The sequence below is a fragment of the Diadema setosum genome, chromosome 10 (assembly GCF_964275005.1).
Source record: "Diadema setosum chromosome 10, eeDiaSeto1, whole genome shotgun sequence".
In the NCBI taxonomy this organism is placed as follows: Eukaryota; Metazoa; Echinodermata; class Echinoidea; order Diadematoida; family Diadematidae; genus Diadema; species Diadema setosum.
In genome coordinates, this window is record NC_092694.1 from 21,994,308 (window position 1) to 22,010,460 (window position 16,153).

A 16,153-nucleotide genomic window follows, 5' to 3' on the forward strand; every position below is an offset into this window, starting at 1 on the left:
AGCTCCGGGAGGAGTCGAGTAGTGTATCGATGATAATAGTATTGATACGCATAACATTGTTAGCTAGCCAGCTGGAGTGAGACAGACGACCCGAGAGTTCCTTTCTCTTGAATTCTTTTTCCCAATCTTGTTTGAGGTAAGATGTCTGCTTATCTAACATTATTGAACACAATTTTTGGCGGAAGTGTTTGTTTTACTGTGTAAGGCCCTAATTATATGGGCATAGGCCTACACATACCGCTCTTGCCAATAATGTTGTTTGTTCAAGAATTGTGTATGGAATGAACTTGCAAAGAGTGATGCAAAAAAGCTTGTCTTTGAATCGGTTCAGAGCTAACGTTAGAGGAGAGCGTCCAAGTTGATATCTGAAGTTACTGTAGGTCACTGTCATCATAGAGTAAAATCTCTGTTCGGGAATTCCATCCCTCAAATATAGGCGTGAACGTGCCGAAATGATTCAAATCTTCAAGATTGTGCATGGTATGGAAAATTTTGATCTAGGCCCTAGCTGTTCTCTTTGTTGTTAATGATCGTGTGCGAAAGTTTTCTAGAGTTCTGACGTTACAGGGAAGGTGCCGCACAAGTGAGATAAAAAAAGAAAGAAGAGATTTAACCCTTTCACTAACTCAGCCAGAGAGCAGTGCATTGTTGGAATGGTCTTGGTGCCGATACTGTCGAGGCAACATCACTTCGTATAACACTTTTCAAGTCTAAACTCAATAATCACTGGAAACAGCAGCATAATTGATTTAATGTAGAAACCCTAGATTGCATAAATTGACCATCCTGAGCTGTGGAGACGACACGCTGAACTTACCAGGGTCCAGGCTTAGTGGATCTGTTGAATGGCATAAGTTCTAGCATACATTTAGGCCTACTGGGCGTCTTCATACTCATAGGTAAATTCACGTAAATTATTATACTCCTGTCTTTTACCATTACCGTAGTTCATGTTATTGTTATTTCCATAGCCAAGCAAAGGTTAGTTTAGAATAGAGGAATGGGACTAGGGCCTACTGACTGTAAAGAACTCTTTCCCAGCACAGGACCTTACCTTGGACTACATACCACTTTTAAACCTATTGAGGACGGGCTGATTTTGCTGCAACATGCATTTCTCATAGAGTCAGCATCGTTTCCTTGATAACAATCTGTCTGAAAACTGAGTCTTTGAAAAGTATACTTGGGAATCATCCTCAATGGTTTAAGTAAGTTTGCTCTCTGAGTCTGATTTCAAACCTTTATACAGTGTATTGTCATTGTCAGTTGACTGTCAATAGAAGAATCTAAAGAATTTATATTTTCAAATAAAATCAATTTTCCTAGATTTCTATCTTTAAGAAACTTAAAACTCAAACTTGAAACTTGACATTAGGCCTAACCGTTAGATCAGGGAGGTGAGACCTCACCTCCCTGGTTAGATCTACCAGAAATAGTTGCAGAGCAGATAGAACACAGACTAGCTAGTTTATGTTGGAAAAGTCCTTGCATTTTATTGACACTTTGTCAGCATTGTTTCCTTGATCATAATCTGTCTGAAAACCAGACTTTGAGTGCAGGGGAATGTCTAAATTCAAACACTGATGAATGGCCACCTGGCACAAGATTATATTGAACTCTGTTTTGTTAGAATCTTTCTGAGGACATTATATCTCCTACTGCCAGCATTGCAATTATCAATCAACTCTTCTTTCTTTGATATGTTTTTCTTTGATTTGTTTTGTTTTTGTTACAAATATAGATCAAACGGTAGCACACAAAATTATATTGTAATTTACCTTGTATATAAGAAATAATAACTACAGTCCCTGGTGCTAACTGTAGATAGTGGTAAGATTCTTACCTTTGCACCTATCCATGGGTACCAGACAATGTCTAGTGCAGTGACGGTAGCATCACAGTGAAGAATCGCACCTGACTTTATGGCCACATTTTCACTCCATCCAACTAGAAAGATATGTATTCAATAACAGCATGTCTTTATCTTTGACGCTTATGTTGAAATCATAGGTAATATCCATACAACAGTCTGCGTATGTCCCAAATCTTTCCAATGATCAGTTAATTTTCTCCTCTCCCCCTCAGAAGTTGAAAAAAGTCAACTGACAGGCCTGTCGCCAAGCCCCTTTCATAGCATGATTGACAATGACTTTTGGGCCCGCATTGACAGTCTCACGGCAACTTTACGCAACGAGGACAGGGCCAGGAAGCTCCGGAACCAGGTCTATCAAAGTGCGTGTGGGCTAGCCAGCAAAAATCAACCTGTGCGCAGTCAAGACATTAGTCGGTAAGCATCTTGTACTGTAAGTAAAGTCAAGATTGAGCTATCAAATAAAGAACAACAATGGGTATGTTTTCATTATTCTATGTAGTTGTCAATCATTTAGTTACCAACTTTTATAACTATTTGTAACTGTTTGTACCTGTGTCAGTAAGTGGGATAGTGAATTGTAGTATTAGATATTCTTCCTTTCGTCTTTTTTGTTGTGAATATGACACTTACATTTACTGGTACTGTTACGTTATATGGGAAACAAGAAGTGTGTCATGAATTGTAACCCAGATAGTCATGCACAAAACAATTGAAAATAAATGATGACCAGTCGCCTAATAATCTGTGAGTATAGTACCCATACTTTTCCGTTGTTACAAGTAGCATGATGTCATACTTGAGATGTTGAACTGATAAAACATGCACCATGCATAACTTAGATTTCATTACATGAAATAAGGGAAAAGCAGTTTTGCAGTTTATCATTATCTATATATTTTGTTGTTTGACAGTAGATTTGAAATATCAAAGTAGCAGCATATTTGCCTTGAACCATAAACATTCTGTTTGCATTTTAATTTGTAATCATTCACTTTCCCCTTTTTTTTGTTGCACATATTCCTTTGTAGAAGTGAGGTCTTGTCTCGCATTGAGGATGTAGTTGAGAGCGTTGTCACATCCATATCAAGTGGAAGAGCGCCATCACTCAGACACAGCCGCACAAACAGCTGGGAGTGTATCGAGTATGTTCCATTTCTGTTTTACTTATTATTGCCTGAGTGTTCCGGTATGTTGGGTCATTTTCTTATTGTAGTGAATGTATGTTTAGCAATATCCCAAATATTTAATGTAACCTGTGTCACTCAAAAAGTTTCAGAAATAGGAAGTAAAATGTATGAAGATGCAGTGCAGAAATTAAGATTTTTTTTAATTGTTTTTAATTTTTTTTCATTTATTTATTTTTTTTTTTTTCAGTTTACAGCTTGTCGTGTAGAATAGTACCTTACTTTGCAGGTGCTATATGGGGGTTACCTCACAATGGTCCACTTTCCATTCATATGCCTAATTCTATTTTTCTCTATAGACTTGTTTAAGCTTTGATATTTGTGGCTTTTAACCAAACTACTTCAACTTAACATGCAGTTTGTTACATGAGCTTAGCATGCAGACTTTTGGTTTTAAAATTTGATGATATTGATGTCTGTAGTAAATAAAAAACCTACACAAGTATACATACATGTACATTAAAATCATTTAATCTTGGAAGCTAATTCAAGATGTAAATATGACACAAATAATTTACAAAGAAGATGTAATATCACATGAAAGTGCTTCACTTTCCAAAATATTTGCAGTAAAAGTTAAAATTTTTGGCATAAATGCAAATAGAGTATTTAAAATTCAAATTATTTATAAAGCATACGTGCAAATTTTTTCTCCTCACATGTATTCCATTTTTTCTCTATCAAACTTCAAGTTTCAGTGAAGATGTAGGCCTTGAGATAAAGGATAATGGAAAGACCACTGAGGTTCGGTTTGATGTCCTTGCCTCTACCAACAAGTTTGGTATGTCTGCCTGGTTCCGGGTATTCCAGTTTGTATTGAGAACAATTCATGTCAGTCCCTGCCATCAGTAGATAGATTAAATGCCAATGACACACAAACACTTATACAAAACATATTTCACATAAACACATGAATGTAAAATACAAAGAAAAATTATGTTCTTGTGTTCCTTACTGTACAAAAAAGTGAAAATTCTGTTATGGTATCTAGGAGAAAGTTTTCATACATTTAAAATCAATGAATCGTGCTTCCAGATGGAATCTTTCGCGGGGTGATACATAAACCACTTAGAGGCAGCAGGCCAAAGTTTTAGTTTAGTTATTTTTTGATTTACAGTGCTTAACTGAAGATTGTGAAGTATGATATTGTACATCAACATAATTGGCATTTATAAATGCTTGTGTTAATAATCATTTCTTTAATAATTGTACATTATTCTTGCGATTGATGCTTTTGTTGTCACTCCATATAGCCCTGATGTTGAAGGTTCTGGCAATGTGCTACAGACTGGTGCAAACCAACACATACTCCACAAAGAGGTAAGTGTATTCTCCTTAAACTATCAGAAGAACATGCATGAATTCATGGCCAATGCCATTCAACATGACTTGATCTTCACATTCAAAGATTATGTATGTTTAAGGGGGAAACAAAAGACAAGTTAACCCACTCCATACTCAATTCTGAAATCCCCATAGACTTAATAAACAGGCCACCAGGTTCCCATATTGAACGGGTTAATTGCTACAAGAGAGCTTGTCAAGAAGTGAAAGATCTACAGTTGGAAAGTTTGTTGGGTAGCAGGTTGTTACATAATACACCATGTGCACTTCTAGTTCTGTCAGATGTCAGTTCATAAGGTTAATGCCACTATATAGAAAATATTGAAAATGTTTAACATTCACATCATTTTGTCATCATTTAGGTTCACCCTTTTCACCTATTTTTAGTCCTCACACAAAATCATTGAGTGTGACTTTTTGTTGGTTTTGTGATGCACAGTCACATATTCACTTCCAGGATGCGCAAGAAGAATAAAAAGAAAGGACCTGTAGTGGCTAATTTTTATGGAAAATTATACTAATGATCTTGTTACTAGCCATTTTCCAAACATTTGTTTATTATTTTCTCAGAGATTTGTACTACAGTGATGTAGGGTCTTTCAGGAGCCAGTCTACAGTGGACGTCATACTGGATAACTTGAGCTGTATGTTGCAGGTTCCGAGGAGATGCTTGCATGTGGTAAGATTTGTTTGTTTGTTTATTTGTTTTTTACTTTCTAGCCCAATTTTCCAAAATGAACTTTTTAAATGGATCAGGATGGCCTGATAACACTCTTTTTATTTTCATGTTTGTCATTGTCTTGTTTACTTAGGGGATATAATGTTCCATCAGGGAGGTGGTTCTCTCTTCCACCTCCCTGGTTGGGAAGGCTAGTAACTGAACAGTGGGAATCAGTGGGAATGGTGGAGGATGATTGTTCCAATTTAAGAGTATATTATATATCTATTGTTGTGTGAAAATTATTTGCTTCAGAATGGTCTCATATTCAAGTAATGTGCAGTCTAATGTTTCCAGGTTAGGGTGCCTGGTCAGTGACGGGGCATTAATCTGCACATTACTTGAATATGAGACCGTTCTGAAGCAAATAATTTTCACACAACAGTAGATATATAATGTACTCTTAAATGACTCCCACAAGGATTGGAACAATCATCCCTCAGCATTCCTACTGATTCCCACTGATCAGTTACTAGCCATCCCCTTTAAGGAAATATTTGAAAGCTTATGGCAATTGGCATGCACTGACAACATTGACCTGTTGAAGACGAGTCCCAATATACTCGGGCAGGTGTCTAAATGCGTGTTGTGGCAAAATCAGCCCATCCTCAACGGGTTAAATGGGTTCAAAAGATGTATAAAAGAACAAAAAACAATTGAAGCATTTAAGCACAACATCAAGTTTTTCTGCCAAGTCTCCTTTTAGTATATATGCTGATGAAAGTTTTTTTTTGTTTTGTTTCTTTCTTTTTTTTGCAAACACATCTCTCAGCTTATGAATATTAACTAGGTAATAGAAAAAAATGACAATGCCCAAAATCTTATGTTTTTTAGGCCCTGATAGTGTCGAATAGCACACAAAAGAGTGGCAAACTGAAATGTGACTGAATACATGTGATAACATGCAAAGGTAAGATTGATAGGCAAATGCATATCACACAACCAGAATTCTGACAGGTAAATTTGATCATCTGGAGTAGATATTCACGGTTTATGTGAAGTGATTTAATACTTATGACATGTATGATTAGGTAAAGGCATACAAATCTCATGCACCAGGCACAAAATGTCATTACTTTTTTTTTCATCTACAGCTTGCAACACAGAAGGGCAGTCTGTTTGGTGACCTCAGATTTACAGATGGTGACGGGAATTTCATCGAATGTGGTTCAGCTACAACTGTGAGTTGAATTTGAGTAGCTTAATCATTTTTTGTTATTTAAGTAAAGTAAAGGCATGATAATAGATTATTATTCACTGTATTTTGGCAAATGTCATTACAGATTGAGAAGACTTAAGAAAGTCCCCATTTATGAAATCAACTGTATCTGGCATCATTTCTTCATGTTACATTTACTGGTATAGAATATCCGTCTAACATTACTAAAAGTGTGAATGTCTTTCCGAGTTGTAAATACACATGAAATCATTCTGTCAAGATGGTTTTGATGAATGAATATGTCATTTGCTCTTCAGGGGACACCTGTGCCCAATCATGTGGACTGCATATCAAGTATCCTTTTCTTGTTTAGAACACAACATGATATTTTGCATAATAGTTTTTGATCATTTTCCACCGTGTTTTGAATGCTAAACACTGTTATTGCATTCCTTATCATTTGTCTACTTCCTTGTATTGTGGCTGTTTAAATCTGTATTTGTTATGTTCTTTTCTGGTCATATCATGCTTTCATTCACCCTATTTACATTCTGAATAAAAGTGTTCAACTGATCTCAAATGCAGAAAGATTTGTATATCTTCAATTCTGCCGCAACTGACACAGGATTGAGAATCGTGAATAAGTTCATATCTACTGAAGCTTTAAAGATACTGTGATTTGTCAAGTAGCCTATGCATTTACTTGGCAAATACGGGATTTGCGCCAAGTTTCAAACAAACAATAACACTGTATTTTGGAACCAGTAACAGTTGTTCATTGAGCGTGTGTGTGTGTGTGTGTGTGTGCGTGTATGTGTATATGTGTGTACCCGTGTATGTGTGTATAGGACAATCCAATTCCAAGTTACATAGTGGAATTGAAAACTATAAATGAGAATCACTTAATTATGTATTTAGGAAAAGTGTTTGTTTGTATGTTTTGCAATGCTTATAGAATGCATATTATATTCCTAGAGGACATAAATCTACAAGGCACTGAAAAACATTGTTTTCATTGTATTCGTGAAAGCTTATTCTTCCTATCATGCAACACTGGATTAGACATTCAAAGCTCTGCAAAGTTTGTGCTTGTAGTCGAGAAAGATGCAACATTTCAAAAGCTCATTGATGACAGGTTGATTGACAAGATTCCTCATTGCATCATAGTGACTGTAAGTAGACTTAGCTTCATTTTCATACAGTGTTACATTTCCATTATAGTAAATATCTTTTAATTTCCCTCTGCATTGTAAATTGTCTGTATCCTATCATGTGCATGTGATGTGCCTCTTAAACTGTGGCAATATTGGTACCACCTCCTTCGGCAGTTGCTTGCATTTGTAAATTGTACCTATATAGATAGAACATCAGCCTTCTCTTGGATTAAGTTAACTAGTTTGGAAGGAATGATTTATTCTTTTTATTCATTTTTTTTAAACCAGGAAATGTATTTTCAAATTTTCTTATAGGCAGAAAGTAGATTTTCAGAGCATCCTAGAGTTACAAAGGTAGGAACAGGATGGGAGATGGTATTAGCCAGAACAATTAGCTATAGATTTCTGGTATAAGTAAAGTAATCAATTCTTCAGAGACTTCAGAGATTTCTTATCAATATTGTGATAATAATCATAGATTGTGGTTGTGATAGAGTGTCAGTTTTCCTGTCCATTTATAAGTTTACATAGTATATGTGTGCATTCAGGGGAAGGGCTTTCCTGATGTCAACACTCGTCTGATGGTGCGTAAACTGTGGGATACTCTGTGCATTCCAGTCCTGGCTCTAGTAGATGCTGACCCCCATGGTAAGATGAATATTCAAAGCCTTAAATCAAGTATTGATTCTGGTACTTGACATCAACAAAAAGTTTGAAAATGCATATATGTGCTGTCTGCCTCATTTTCATTGAGAATAGAGAGTTCATTACATCATAATCTTTACCAAATTGTTCCCGATTTTAGTCAAATGAGTCTGAAGGGGGCAATAACTCTTTGTTATCATTACAGGATAGGTATCATAAAGATAGATTTTGTGATGTAAGATGGTAATTGTTTGTGTTTCATATTGTCTTGCAGGTCTTGAAATTCTCTTTGTCTACAAGTTTGGTTCACGGGTAGGTGGAATGACTCTGTTGTATCATTGAGACTTTAGTACAGAGTATTAAAAAGTCAATCTTAACGTTACATTCAGAGATAATTAAACAACATTGGTGTTTGTAAAAGTTGACTGCAGCAATATGGTGTTATCAATTTATGTACTGACAAGAGTCAATGCTTTGATTTTGTTAGACGAGGCAAAGCATCAAGTCTAGGAAAAATGAGCAAATTTAAACTTGAATTTTAACATGACATTTAATAGTACCTCACAAGAAAAGCTTTGATGTAGGTGTACAAAAGTGCAAAGCACCACACATGTTAAGTAATAAATCCTCAGGGCACTATTTCCTAAAAGGTGATGAAATAGCAAGTCTTGCCAGAATAGGAACTTCTCATAGCAACAGCCAATCAGGAAGATAGATTCCTGTCATTACCATGACATTTGCTACTCCAGCAAGAACTGCTATTATTGCAGCATTTTATGAAATGGGGCCAAGGTTCATCTATTTATCTCGAGTACACATTCATGCCCCTGCTACCATACAAGCATGTCACATAACGTCACTGGGGCGACAAGACCTCGTACATCATGTATCTGAAATTTGGCTGACAATGACTTTTTTGGATAATTGGTCAGATAATCAGTTAAGTGATGTCTTAATTTGTCCAAATCCTAGCTGTCTTACCCCAAAACTGAAGCCACTGCAGCATGTCAAATAGGAAACGCTCTCCCATTTGACGCAGTGCTTTGGCTGCCATGTTTTTTGCTCTCCTGAGCATTTGACATTTTATAAATATGAGGTCTTGTCGCCCCAGGGACGATAAAGGCATAATTTACCATTTGCAGATGAAACAAAAATCCAACATTAGTGCTTTGAAATAGTTCTAAAATGTGAGTTAGGGATAGAAACAACCACTGTCAAAATTTGAATCCGTATAATCGATGTTAAGTGTTGTTAAATACACAAAATGTGAACAATAGTTATAATAAAAATGTTTCCAGACTAAAACGTATACAGTTACGGTTTATTGAGAAAAACCCTGATATCTCCTTATATTTTAGGTTTTATTGCAAATATTTCATACGGTAGGATGTTTTATGATACAACAGACCTATACATATGCATCAAATATGATATCTTGAACATTTTTGAAATCAATGCTCCCAAAGGTAAACTGGACCTATAAGCTACATGTCCTCTCTGTCTCTGTAGTCCCTGAGCTGTGAGTCTCACAGCATGACAGTGCCATCCATGCTCTGGCTGGGGGTGCTGCCTTCAGACGTGAAGCGACTGCGCCTCCCAGAGGGCGCCCTTGTTCCACTCTCTCCAGCCGACCTGAAGAAAGCCGCGGAGCTGATGAGAAGGCCCTTTTACAAGGAGCTGCCACGCTGGATGTCGGAGGTAAGGTCCACTGATATTCACTTGCATCTGTAGGGTTTAAGTTCCCTAATGCTGTAAAAGTGGAAATTTTCACGGTGTTGAAATTTTCGCGCAATTCGCGCAACGAGAAGCTAGAGCGAAAATAAAAGCATGTGAATATTTTTGCATGCCATATGTTCCAGTACTTGATGTCTTGATTCTGCAGAATTAAAAACATGCGAAAGTCTTCTGACCCGGGCAAGTGTGAAAAATCAGTCGCACGAAAATATCCACTTTCACAGTGGTTGACAAATCAGACTTATATGCTTGCGTGCTTGTTTGTTTGTTTTATTTATTTCATATGGTTTAAAAGGAAATGCTATCAGCCTCGGGGCAATTGTACAGTGAGTCCATTTATCGGTTTAAAGCAAAAAACAACACAATGTGATACAATACAAAAAATAACATTCACAACAAGACAAAGAACATGTTGGCAGAAAAAAAGGAACAACAGGTTGACTGAAGTATGAAAATGAAATGAAAAAAGTAAAAGAAGTTCATATTGACAGAAAAAAAAAATTGTGTGAGTATGTGTTTTAGGGGCAGATCGAGGGTCTTAATGGGTCTATTTGCTCCTGTGCTGACACCCAAGTGAGGCAAAATTGTATGGAGAAGGGAAGGGGTACTCATATAACTGGGCACAAAGTCTTTGGAGCTATGACCTTTCTGGATTAATGCCAAAACTCAGTATCCAATATCAAAACCTTATCCAGATGCATTTACATTGAGGCATGTTGTAGTTTTGCCTGCATTTAAATGTTATAAGCATCATGTAGTTGATTGTGTGCCTTCATTTTCAAAGCAGTGAGCATGTTTACAGTACAATATGTAAAACAAGTATTCTTCAATGCATACAATGACCCCGAACAAAAATTGTTCCATGATAACTGTGTGATGAATTTGTAATGGGATCAGTTCCAATGAGTTGTTCAGTCTGACTTCTAAAAGAGTAAATTTGTAGTAAGTAAGAGTCATTTTCTCTACACTATATAAGTATAAAGTTGATTTTCTGCAGATGTATGTTTCATCTGAAACAAAAAAAAAAAAAAAAAAATGCTATGTGTTCAAAGTACCTGAGTATTTGAATTATGATGATAAATTTGCCATCAGCTGACCCATTGATTCCCACTCTTACAAGTGTTTCATTGAGGATCATTCAATTTGAGTTTTTACTGGTTTTCCTTTGTATTTTTTCTCAGCTTCAAGAAATGATGCAAATGGGGCAGAAAGCAGAGATTCAGAGCCTAACTTCTGTCTCAGACAACTTCCTCACTGATGTCTACATCCCCAGCAAAATCAGATGCGGTGGCTGGATATGAGATTCTCAGGGAGATGATCTGCAAGAACATGAGCAACAATTCCAAAATAATTAGTGACTGCACCATCAAAACCTTTATGGCTGTTGATGGACGAGTAACTATATAACGTACAGCATCCAGTAACTGCAATGGTTTAGACTTGCAGTTGGATATCCACATTTTTCATGTTCATATTCTGGGGATGAGTTAGGGATGAGAACAATAACCATGACAGCAAATAGAATTTTGTTTTGAATCTTTTGTTTAAACATTCTTGCAGGAATGTGACGTGCAGTGGATGGTAAAGTATGGTTCATGTATTGACTCGCTGGTTAGTGAGCCTGATGTACATCATAATAAATGTTATGGGCACAGCTACACGTTTCAGGGACACACATGTTCAAGGATAGAGTAAAAGTTAGAATGACTGAGCTAGCATTCCATACATCATTTGGACAGTATATACCTCTGTGCTGGTAGTAATACAAATGTAGCATGATAGCTGTTTGAGGGGCTAGCTTCTTTCTTCCTACTACCTTACTTAATGTTTGTCTCTGGCATTCATCTTACAGCTCATTTTTAGGTTACCCTTTGGGTTCTTTAAGCAGAAGTAGGTTCACGTTTAGAATATATTTTGTATTCATTGGCCTATGATATGTTTACCTAAATATGGCAACTCATTTCAAATCCTGATCACTTCACACATCAAATATGCATTCCAAGCAACTGTTCTATAGATAAATTTACTTTTTTTTATTGTTTTCTTTTATGCTTAATGTTGCTTGTTTAGTAGCCATATGGACTGCCTCATGTTTAATTGGTCTGCCAATATCTACTGTCATTTTTGTATGTCTAGGTCTGCATGCTGATACCATTGTTAGATAAGTCATGTGTTTTGAGGACATATTTATTGAAACTTGAATTGCTCCAAATGGTGAATGTATGACATATCAAATATCTATGAAGCTTTCAGATATTTTTATGACATACTGCTATGTACGTGTATATTTCATATATTTATCTTCATAGATTATATTCATATGCTATTTAAAGTAGAATACATCCAAGAGAGAAAGTTATTTTCATTTTTAAAGAAAAGTAGCAAAAGCAACAATTGAATGAAAATATATGGCATAAGAAACTAAAACCAATGATTCTAATGTACATTGTAGCTTGTATAGCATTTCACATTACAGTGCACTCCCGTTATAACGAACACGGTTATAACGAAATTCCGGTTACAACGAAATAAAATTTAGGGCCGCAACATTATCAACTCTATGTACTTTTATTGTTTATTCATTCGGTTATAACGAAATTTCGTTATAACGAAAGAAAACTGCCGGTCCCGAGGACTTCGCTATAACGGGAGTCCACTGTATTTTGCCTGATGAAAAGCTAAAATGTTCACTTTTTTTAATTCAAAGCAAGATTGTTTTGTTTCAATTAGTTAGCACATATATAGTAAAAATGGTGAAGTCTACCTCTTTACTTTTTTTTTTTTTTTTTTGGGGGGGGGGGAGATGATATTTGCACAGCACACAATTGCTTAAGTACACAGAGAAAAATAAATGGTTTCATAACAATTGTCAATTTTCTCTGAATGCTCAAGTTGTCATTCAGTGGCCGAAAGGTAGTGTTCTTAAAGATATAAATGAAGTCAGCCTCACTTAAGTTGGCATCTCACAAGTAAAAAAAATCAGGTGAGTTGAAGAAAAATTCTACCTGATATGGATAAAAATATGTCAGAATTCATGGAAGTCCAAGGACATCCTCTGGTTTCTTTGATTCAACAGAGGCAAGGTTCACTGTATGTCATCGACAAGTTTGATAGGGTGTGTTCACCACCTGAGCTGTCGTATGGTACTGAATTGAAGGGGCTTTGACCTGAAAACACAAAAAACTTCGGGGAAAAGTTTATTGATGTCTTGATGTACACATACTTTGTATCAATTATCATTTCTATGAGTATTTGAATCTTTATCCATTGTTTTAGACTTTTGTTCAGAGTGAAAAAGAATGTAATAGCATGAAACCTCAAAAAAAAAAAAGTGTGGCAGAATTGCTTATTTCAGACTCTTATGTCGTGGTGTAAATAACTGCATTTCTAGATGATTGATTCAGCTGTTTCTTGTGATTTTCAGTCTTTCTCCCAGTGTGTGTGTGTGTGTGTTGTCGTTGTTGTTGTTGTTGTTGTTTTTAAGGACTTTTTTTTTTCCCTCACACTTCCATGGCAACGCGAAAAGAAATGCATCCAGGGAATTTGCCATCAGGTTACATGATCCAAAATTGATACCTTGAAAAAAAAAAAATGTCCCCGTTTTATAAAACAGATGACGCACATGTCTTCATGCGCCAATAGGAATAGCTAGTGTGCATGCGGTAGCTAGATGTATATGGAAATAAGCCTAAACACACTTGGTTTTGCCTCATGGGCTAAGCATTCCGTCGTTACCTTTATGCACACAATTCCTGCTGACGCACTGAGACCTGTGCGTCATTTGTATTAATATCAAAGCGATTACACCACTATTTGTGTATATAGGGCCCTATGGATGTGTCTTTCTTCCTTCACGTCCTTGCATACCATCAGCAGTTAGGGTGCATTGACAGCATGTTGTTCTGACCTCCAGTTTACATCAACTTTTTGACCACAAACTCACACACACAAACACACAAACACGTCAGTAACTTTACTCATGAAGATAATAGTATATGACTCCTATATAACCCCTGTTCTCTGTCGTCTGCTGATGTCAAGTAAATTATCTCCTTTACAATTGACAACATTTTGCCTTCAGAACACCGACAGTGGAGCTGGATTTTTTTCAGTGTGTTGCGGATCCATCCTACAACGTCCCCCCCCCCCCCCCCACCCCACCCCCACCACACACACACACACACACACACACACACACACACACACACAGTAAAACACACATACACACACACAATAATTAACGTAGCAGACTTCTCCATCCCCGGTCTCCACCTAGAACATCCTACATGAGCTATTGTCCATAATTAACCACAGCTGTAGGACATGTACATTTGATAATTTATCTCCGTGCTATTAAATGCATACAAGCAAGGCATATACTTATGATTTCTTTTCTGTTTTTTTTTTCCCCCGGGATCCGGCTTCTGTCTCTAAAAAACCACAAAAATTTTCATGTCTTAATGCCTACTGAGGTGATATGTTTCTACTGAATAGAATATATTTCTTGCATAATTTTAGTTTATGTACGCATGTATCATCAAGGAAATACCAGTCTGCTTTCTGTGTATGTATGGTTACACATCAGGCGTGTTTAATGAGCAAACAATCAGTGGTTTTGTATGCATACACAGGCAGGTTTTATGAATCGCATACTTCATAACCGTACATAGCACTGTGGGAGCGGGATTTTGGCGACAGGTGGTGGGTCGGTCGACGTCACATATTATCTGAAATTTGCAGGCATAGTCCTGAAACCAGATTGGAATTGATAGTCGTTTCTCTTTGGCGAAATTACACTAATGACATTCACTCCATACCAGACGATTGGAAAAAACAAATAAACTGTGCAATTAAAGGGTGTGTACAGTTCTGGTCGAGGCGAGGATTTTAACGTTTTGCGAGAAATTCAGAAACCACTCTATGAAATGTCAAAGAGCATGCAATTCTAAGGGGTATCAAAACTTTATTTGATAAAAAATCGGTTTTGAAATGGCTGATATCCGAAAACAAGGTGAAACAAAGAGATTCTAATAAAAGACGTGGCCTGTAGTCTTTTATTATTATCACTTTTTTGGATATCTCGGCCATTTGAAAACCAATTTTCATCAAATAAACGTTGAATCCTTCTTAAAATTACATGCTCTTTCATATTTCATAAGAAGTTTCTCATTATCTCATTTAGGAATGTTCAAAACATGAATCCCTACCTCAACCAGTACTGTACAGTCCCTTTAACGTTGGCGGTTAAAATCATGATTATGTGAAAGCTGCGCGTCTTTCCATTTTTATTTTGATACAGAGACAAAGTGTAACAACGGAAAGGACAGCCATGCCATGTTAATGGTGTATTATACCAATTCCTTAATCGGAAACTCCATCGGAAGATGACATTACCAAACTCCGTTGGAGATGTATTCAAATAATACTTTAAATGAATGGCGGCGAGGTGGCTCCAGTCAGGAGCGTGTCTGCTTACCTTGCAATCAGATCGGATTCGAGTCTCATTGGCCCGAATTCACAAAAGTGGTACAAATGAAACCATGGTTTAAACCATGGACAAAAACCATGGAGCGCCAAGTGTCGCACGGAATATTTCGTTACGAAATTGATCATTTCGTCGACAAAATGACCGTTTCGTTAATGAAATTATCATTTCGTGGACAAAATGTTCATTTAGTTACAAAATGTTGTCATTTTGTTACAAAATAATCATTTCATCGACGAAATGACTGATTTCACTTGGCGCTCCATGGTTTTTGTCCATGGTTTAAACCATGGTTTCATTTGTACCACCTTCGTGAATTCGGGCCATTGAGTCTATTTCAAACGGTATCAACCAGACACGTGTACCATATACCAAGAAGAAGAAAAAAAAAAAACAAATATGAATACATAGATGACTTGAATGAGCGAATACAATGAATAGATTGATTAATTGAATAGAGCAAAGAATATGATTAAAATATGAGAAACTGAACACACCGCTTGCACTTAATTCTTCACTTATCGTTCTTGGTTATCAACAAGTGAATATCAAGAACTACACGAACGTATAAGTAGTATGGACGTATATGCATATTAGATACCCACAAGAGACACAAACATAACATTTTCATCGAGCGTTTGCTCATAATTATGATGATTGTCCCCTGCATTTCTGTTATTACTATAGAGTTGCTTAATCTCTCTTTCAACGGTAGGTAGGACCCTATATTGTAAGTTTGAATATGCGTAAAATAACACCGCTGCTTCATTTTATATTATCAAGGAATTATGTAAAAGTAATCACTTCAATGTTTCAACTGTTAGATCCAAACAATACTCATAAACTTTTTTCAATCG

At 36.5% G+C, this 16,153-nt stretch overlaps 1 protein-coding gene across 1 annotated transcript; it reads left to right on the forward strand.

The window, feature by feature from the left end:
• LOC140234040 (meiotic recombination protein SPO11-like) lies at nt 1–13,141 on the forward strand. Its single transcript, XM_072314122.1, has 13 exons — nt 1–136; nt 2,086–2,287; nt 2,902–3,015; nt 3,750–3,838; nt 4,311–4,377; nt 4,972–5,080; nt 6,214–6,300; nt 6,596–6,632; nt 7,341–7,450; nt 7,981–8,080; nt 8,352–8,389; nt 9,587–9,775; nt 10,993–13,141. The coding sequence occupies exons 2-13, from the start codon at nt 2,136–2,138 to the stop codon at nt 11,110–11,112; spliced, it is 1,212 nt and encodes a 403-aa protein (XP_072170223.1). The 5' UTR covers nt 1–136; nt 2,086–2,135; the 3' UTR covers nt 11,113–13,141.
• Nucleotides 13,142–16,153: the final 3,012 nt, after the last annotated feature.

What these genes read in the sequence shown, in the direction of transcription:
- LOC140234040 (XM_072314122.1), top strand. Translation starts at nt 2,136, where the DNA reads ATGATTGACAATGACTTTTGGGCCCGCATTGACAGTCTCACGGCAACT. An exon ending in TGCCTCTACCAACAAGTTTG is followed by an intron (nt 3,839 to 4,310) that starts GTATGTCTGCCT and finishes CACTCCATATAG; the next exon opens with CCCTGATGTTGAAGGTTCTG. An exon ending in TCTACAAGTTTGGTTCACGG is followed by an intron (nt 8,390 to 9,586) that starts GTAGGTGGAATG and finishes CTGTCTCTGTAG; the next exon opens with TCCCTGAGCTGTGAGTCTCA.